This window comes from Pyrus communis, chromosome 11, assembly GCF_041283825.1.
Source record: "Pyrus communis isolate YQ-2024b chromosome 11, ASM4128382v1, whole genome shotgun sequence".
NCBI lineage: Eukaryota > Viridiplantae > Streptophyta > Magnoliopsida > Rosales > Rosaceae > Pyrus > Pyrus communis.
The window spans coordinates 309,022-316,414 of record NC_142575.1 but is presented as its reverse complement, the minus strand read 5'-3'; the positions used below and the strand labels follow the sequence as shown (position 1 = coordinate 316,414).

The 7,393-nt window shown below is 35.3% G+C and overlaps 1 protein-coding gene across 2 annotated transcripts; it reads left to right on the top strand.

The window, feature by feature from the left end:
• Nucleotides 1-2,935: 2,935 nt before the first annotated feature.
• Nucleotides 2,936-5,671, top strand: LOC137741822 (mitochondrial dicarboxylate/tricarboxylate transporter DTC-like). Of its 2 annotated transcripts, none has more exons than XR_015953310.1 (5): nucleotides 2,936-3,308; nucleotides 3,632-3,693; nucleotides 4,083-4,423; nucleotides 4,654-5,174; nucleotides 5,279-5,671. XR_015953310.1 is itself a non-coding variant. In XM_068481536.2 (5 exons), exons 1-5 carry the CDS (start codon nucleotides 3,045-3,047, stop codon nucleotides 5,333-5,335), a joined length of 939 nt encoding a protein of 312 aa, XP_068337637.2. In that variant the 5' UTR covers nucleotides 2,968-3,044; the 3' UTR covers nucleotides 5,336-5,671. The 2 variants fall into 2 exon arrangements, 1 of the variants encoding a protein (XP_068337637.2); XM_068481536.2 differs by having other exon boundaries at nucleotides 2,968-3,308; nucleotides 4,960-5,174.
• The last annotated feature ends 1,722 nt before the right edge of the window (nucleotides 5,672-7,393 follow it).

Genomic DNA, 7,393 nt, shown 5'->3' with positions numbered 1-7,393 from the left:
GCAGGGGTTTGGCGTTTGAAGCTCTGCAGGTTGATAGTTTGTGTTGCTTGTACTGCATGATCATGTTAAACAGAGGGGTGTGATATCACACTTTTTTTCACTTCTCACATCCTTCTAATTTTTGGCCGTCAGATCGGATGAAACGAAGAAGATCAACGGACATAAATTAACAAGGGGTGTGTGAGAAGTAAAAAAAAGGTGTGTGGATAGCACATCCCTAAACAAATATGTTTTTGATCAGATCAGATGAAACGAAGAAGATCAACGGGCATAAATTAATAAGGGGTGTGTGAGAAGTAAAAAAATGTGTGGATTGCACATCAAACAAATATGTTTTTGACCGAGGGCGGTCGTTGCATCTGCATAAATCAATCACCAGCGAATCTGTTTGTTGGAAGGAATTCTAAGCTTAAATCAATTGGGCCTTGGAGAGAGACTTTGGTTGTGCTTTTCTCTCCTCACACGTCACGTTGCACATCAAATGAGGATGCATGCGGACTCTGGAGAAGATGTTGATTGATTTTAGTGTTAAAGCTCTAAAACGACAATTTTGTCGCTCGGATAACGTATCCTTGAAATAAAGATTAAATTTTTAAATAGAATAAAGCCATAAGAATGTTGAGAAAACCTTCATAAACGCAAACAACACAATAATAATCATAAAACTCAATTTCTTTATGTTTCGATAATTGATATATAATCTGCACTAAATTCTTATGAAAATGGAGAAAAGTTTAAAATCGAGATATAATGGTGAGGAAGACCTTGTCCACCGGGTAATTTTTTTTTATCCATGTCCACCAGATAATAAAAAGCTCAAAAGAATAAATAAATAAATACAAAGCTAATTCACAAAAGCCAAAACAGGTATGAAGTGGAATATATGGAACCTGAATCCTCCATGAATTCTCTTTGTAAGGATCTCAGAGATCCGTAAATCATGTCTGTTTATCGTATATCATGCGGTCAGTTTTCGTCAGGTAATGTTTGTATTCAATTTTAAATAAAAAATTTAAAATGATTTCTAACCAAACGATGTATGATGAACATATACGATTCACGAATTTCTAGAATTTTCACAAAGAGAATCCAAAGAGTATCCCCATTCGAAGATATGCTATGGAATTTAAATTTAAAAATTATACCTTTATGGAGCGAAAATGCAGTAAACCCTAATTCCCCATGCTTTATGGCATAAATAAGAGTTTCCGAAAAAATAAAAGGGCCCTTTAGTATTTAAACCTAGCTATAGATTTGCTTGGCATCAACTCCAATTTCTCTGCGTCCACGAACAAAATCAAACAACTGGTCATTCCTAATAGGGTTGGGTTAAAAAAACTGAAAACCGAAAAAAATTGGACCAAAAACTGGACCGAGTTTGAAGAAAAACATAACCGAAAAAAAATCAAACCGAACCGAATCGAAATATATATTTAATTTTTATAATATTTTAATTATAAAAATCATAAAAATTATCAAAATTCTCCAAAATCCTGGAACGCATGAGGGTTCACTTGAAAAGTTTCACTGAAACCAACTTGGCAACAGGTTTTGTTTTGTTATGATTGTATGACTAAACTATTTATAAAGATTGAATTCTATAGTTTTTCGTTAAAGTGAACAATAACAGGAGCTTTTCGTTAAAGTTCCCTATTTAGGAAAATTAATGAAAATGACTTGAAAATTTTGAGTTTTAACGACAAGGACAAAATAAAGGGTAAAGTGAATAGTACGAGGATTGACTTTTTAGTGTAAAAATGTGATTTTTCGTTAAAGTAAACAGTACCGAGAGTTTTTCGTTAAAGTTCCCTTTATATTTTTCATTCCCCTCTTCTCTCTCGTCCCCTGCGCCTCCAGCGTTTGGTCTGATGACATTTCTTTTCGAAGCAGATATGTTAAAACTTGTATTTTTGCCAAGATTAGAATCTTATTTATTCATCATGTTTGTATTTTGGAAATTCGAACCAAATATGAATGTAAAAAATATTGCCGCGTATCATAAGGTTGGCCACTGATTTCAAGTTTCAAACAAGGCTCCCACATATTGGATGGGATAGGCTCTATTGTTCCACGAAAGCCTTTATACCAGAGTCTCATTGGCAGCACCGGGTCACCTTGCATTAAACGTATAAGGTTATCAATGATCTCTGTTGGGTTATAATTAGGAACGTGTGTTCTCCATCCCATCCCAATTCTTCACAATCATTACCAAGGACCATTGGTTATATTGGAAACTACATGTACGACAAAACCCATTTGATCGTCAACTATGTAAACTATTTATTAATACAACTTTCTTTGTCAACTAAAAGATAATGAAAAGATAAATTTCATTTTCCATCACAAAATAAAATCATAGGCAGTAATATCATATTTTTTTTTAACATTTTTCCATCTTCATATATATATATCGATTTGGTTGGTTTCCAAAAGGCCATGAGTGAAACCGAATCAAACAAAACCCTTATAATGTGATTTTATTCAGTGTCATTCGGCCGGTTTGGAACTCAGCCCAATTATTTTTGTCATTTGCAATTTTTCATGGTTTTTTTTTTCTTGATAAAGATTGTTATCTTGTTAGTCAAGCCAATTCTAGAGCATGCTCGATTCTAATTTCTATTTGCCACTGAATTCATAGGGTGTAGGTGTGGAACCAAATCACAAATTTGAAGGGATCGAAATATAAATAAAAGACAATATGTCCATCGCGTGATGCCTGATGCATGACTGATGGTGGGTACTCGGTACAGTATTGGTTTATGCAAATACTCTCTAGAGAGTAGACAAGTTAAAATTGGGGTGGCAGGGAATCCATTTTCTGGTTGTTGGAAAAAGGACCTTCTTTGTTAGTGTAAGAGGAAGCTGCATGATGAGACCTTCCTTCTTCCATTGTGTAAAACAAGGCCTTGAAAACTCATGGTTTCTAAAGAAAATGAGAATATAAGAGATAGAGAGAGAGAGAAGGCCTTGAAAACTCATGGTTTCTAAAGAAAATGAAAATGAGAATATAAGAGAGAGAGAGAGAGAGAGAGAGAGAGAGAGAGATGGAAGAGAGAGAGGAGAATGCGGGCATGAAACCCTTGAGTAAATCAGGTAGTAGTCCTCCTCCTTCAGGTTCAAATCCACGGTGGATGCAACATCACTGGCCGTCGGTGAAGCCATTTGTGTACGGTGGAGCTGCTGGGTTTTTTACATGCTTCACCGCCTTTGCCAGTTCGGCCACCGTCTTCTATTTTCCATCTCCAGACACTGTCGCTCGCTTTCAAAACAGTCCCACATTCCATTTGTTTTCCAAAGAAAACATCAAGGTTCCAATTTCCAACCCTAGCTGTTTTTTATTTTTGTTTATTTATTTGAGAACTATTTAGCTAGCTAGCAAATAAATAAGTTGCCTAATTATCTCATTTCGATTTATGAAAAAGCTTGGTATTTTTTTTTTCTCCCTAATTTTGACAAGGCTCTGATGATCTGATCTGTGACAAAATGTCTGATGTGGTTGAAAATGAGTTTCGGCGTCCGAGCAGTACTGTATATTCCTTACATATAAATAATTTATATTGAAATGTTAATTTAATTTATGATATCAGTCTATCTTCAATATTATTAACTTTAAATTGGTTGTTGTTAGCAGATTATTCCTCGTATGATTTTGGCTAATACTTTGATTACGTCTCAACTACTTGGATTATTCGAGTAAGTATATATTCTACTAAATTTTAGAACTAGCCGTGCCAGTACCAATACCACCAACATAAACACAATATATGTAAAGACTCGATGACTCCTCGAGAACTCCTCATTTTGTACTCAATTTTCTTCAAGTTTGATTTCATTTATTAACACGGTTGATTGTTTAGGGTACAAAATGAACCCTTTTGATACTCAATGAGCCAATTAAAAGTTTAATGATTCAACACTCTAGAACAATCAAGCGTGTCAACAGAGATTTGAGTAGAACTGGGGTTAATTTTCTCTTGGTCAAAGCCAGTTGGTATCCTGGCAGGCCTCCAATTAACCTGACTATTTTGATTGAATTTCTTTTTTCCTCTCAAAAGTGAGTTTGGTTTAATTACTTTATTTAGGATTCTGAGAAGGAAAGCAATTTCTACGAACGATGGAATGCCACCAATGTTACATCAGGAAGCTGCTTGTGGGCTGGCTGCTGGAGCAATTGCAACATGTATTAGGGTTCCATTGTATTTGCATGTAGGCTACTGTAGAGCTAAAATTGGATCACCTAACTTTTTTGCAAAGCCTTGGACATTGGCAGGTTTAGCTAGGTACCCAAAAATATGGACAAAAGGAATGGGTCCTTATGTGAGGTCAAGAACCAGCTTAGACTTCGGTATGCTTGCCTCCTATAATCCAAGTCTCCGTTATCTCAAGGAATCCTGTGGTTTCAGCCAATCTGACGCACAACTCGGTACATTCTTAATTCTTTTTTTTCTCTCTCAAAACTATACTTTAATAAAAATTAAGGATGTTGGAATATATATGGTCGATCATGCACATCTTATATCTTAAAACTGAACACTCGTTGTAATCCAGTAACACTGACTTTTCGAACTGATGATGAACATTTTATTAAATAGTTTCGAGTTTTATTGTATCAATGAATTAGTGGCGGTGTTTAACTTTTAATTATTAACTCAGGTGCTAGTGCTATATCAGGTTTGTGTGCTGCGGCATGCGAATCAGCGTTTCGAAATGTTAGCTCCCTGGATTCCGCACTTAATTAGTCTCCAGCATTTTATTAATGATCTATATGGTATTTCATCCTACGTTGTCCTCGTGGAAAGCGTTTATTGAACTTTCTAGTTTTGCCCTATGCTTATGGCTACCAACAAAAGGGGAATGTTAACTCTTAATTTCATATATTCCATTCTCTCTATTCCGCGGTTAATATTTGGCCTATGCTTATGGCCGGTGAATTGACATTTGCTTCCTTTTTCTTTGTAGGTGCCAGTACCGTTTCAGGGTTTTTCGCAGCTGCTTGCAGTTTTCCCTTTGACTACGTGAAAACCCAAATTCAGAAAATGCAGCCTGATGCCCAGGGGAAGTATCCATACACTGGCTCTTTTGATTGTGCCATGAAAACCCTGAAAGCAGGAGGACCATTGAAATTTTACACTGGGTTTCCGGTATATTGTGGTAGAATTGCACCCCACGTCATGGTACTCTTCTCGCTCTCTTCCTTCCTCAAGGGATGTTCCATTTATTTTCAGGTGCCAACATATTTCTCGATCATATTCTGATTATTTGGCGTTAAATTATGCAGATGACATGGATTTTCATCAACCAGATCCAGAAGTTGGAAAAGAAAGTTGGGTTGTAGTTTATCTGCGTGGACGGATATTTCTGCTGGAGTTGAGTTTAAACTTCAAACAATAAGTTTTCTAGTTTTATTGCAGTCCTGTTTCTGCAAAATCACGCCTACAGAGTCTAACTGATTATTGAGAATTTTAATATCGGAGTTGGAGTAGGATTTACTTGAATTTATGATATTTGTACTAGTAATTTTTCGGGTGTGACTGGAATGGTAGGAAGGATTACACCCCTTGTGATTGATTCTGAAGTTGAGTACTCGAGAGGGATCTTCTCGTTAGGAACAATTGGACAAGGAATGAATGTCGAGGCGAAATAATAAATTTTTTACACCACATTATAAGCAGGGGTTTGGCGTTTGAAGCTCTGCAGGTTGACAGTTTGTGTTGCTTGTACTGCATGATCATGTTAAACAGAGGGGTGTGCTATCCACACATCCCTTGTTAATTTCTGTCCGTTGATCTTCTTCATTTCATCTGATCTACGGTAGAAAATTAGAAGGATAGCACACCCTTAAACAAATATGTTTTTGACCGAGGGCGGTCGTTGCATCTGCATAAATCAATGACCAGCGAATCTGTTTGTTGGAATGAATTCTAAGCTTAAATCAATTGGGCCTTGGAGAGAGACTTTGGTTGTGCTTTTCTCTCTTCTCACAAGTCACGTTGCACATCAAATGAGGATGCATGCGGACTCTGGAGAAGATGTTGATTGATTTTAGTGTTAAAGCTCTAAAACGACAATTTTGTCGCTCGGATAACGTATCCTTGAAATAAAGATTAAATTTTTAAATAGAATAAAGCCATAAGAATGTTGAGAAAACCTTCATAAAAGCAAACAACACAATAATAATCATAAAACTCAATTTCTTTATTTTTCGATAATTGATATATAATCTGCACTAAATTCTTATGAAAATGGAGAAAAGTTTAAAATCGAGATGTAAATTATGTAATGGTGAAGACCTTGTCCACCGGGTAATTTTTTTTATCCATGTCCACCAGATAATAAAAGGCTCAAAAGAATAAATAAATACAAAGCTAATTCACAAAAGCCAAAACAGGTATGAAGTGGAATATATGGAACCTGAATTCTCTCCGGATTCTCTTTGTAAGGATCTCGGAGATCCGTAAATCATATATGTTCATCGAATATCATGCAGTCAATTTTTGTCAGGTACTGTTTGTGTTCAATTTTACATAAAAAATTTAAAATGATTTCTAACCAAACGTATGATGAACAGATATGATTCACGAATTTCTAGAATTCTCACAAAGAGAATCCGAAGAGTATCCTCATTCGAAGATATGCTATGGAGTTTAAATTTAAAAATTATACCTTTATGGAGCGAAAATGCAGTAAACCCTACCCATGCTTTCTGGCATAAATAAGAGTTTCCGAAAAAATAAAGGGGCCCTTTAGTATTTAAACCTAGCTATAGATTTGCTTGGCATCAACTCCAATTTCTCTGCGTCCACGAACAAAATCAAACAACTGGTTATTCCTAATAGGGGTGGGTTAAAAAAACCAAAAACCGAAAAAAATTGGACCAAAAACCAGATTGAGGTTGAAAAAAAATATAACCGGAAAAAAATCAAATCAAACCAAACCGAATCGAAATATATATTTAATTTTTATAATATTTTAATTATAAAAATCATAAAAATTATCAAAATTCTCCGAAATCCTGGAATGCATGAGGGTTCACTTGAAAAGTTTCACTGAAACCAACTTGGTAACAGGTTTTGTTGTGTTATGATTGTATGACTAAACTATTTATAAAGATTGAATTCTATAGTCTTTCGTTAAAGTGAACAGTACCATGAGCTTTTCGTTAAAGTTCTCTATTTAGGAAAACTAATGAAAATGATTTGAAAACTTTGAGTTTTAATGATAAGAACAAAATAAAGGGTAATGTGAATAGTACCAGGATTGACTTTTTAGTGTAAAAATGTGGTTTTTCGTTAAAGTAAACAGTACAGAGAGTTTTTCGTTAAAGTTCCCTTTATATTTTTCATTCCCCTCTTCTCTCTCGTCCCCTGTGCCTCCAGCTTTTGGTCTGATGACA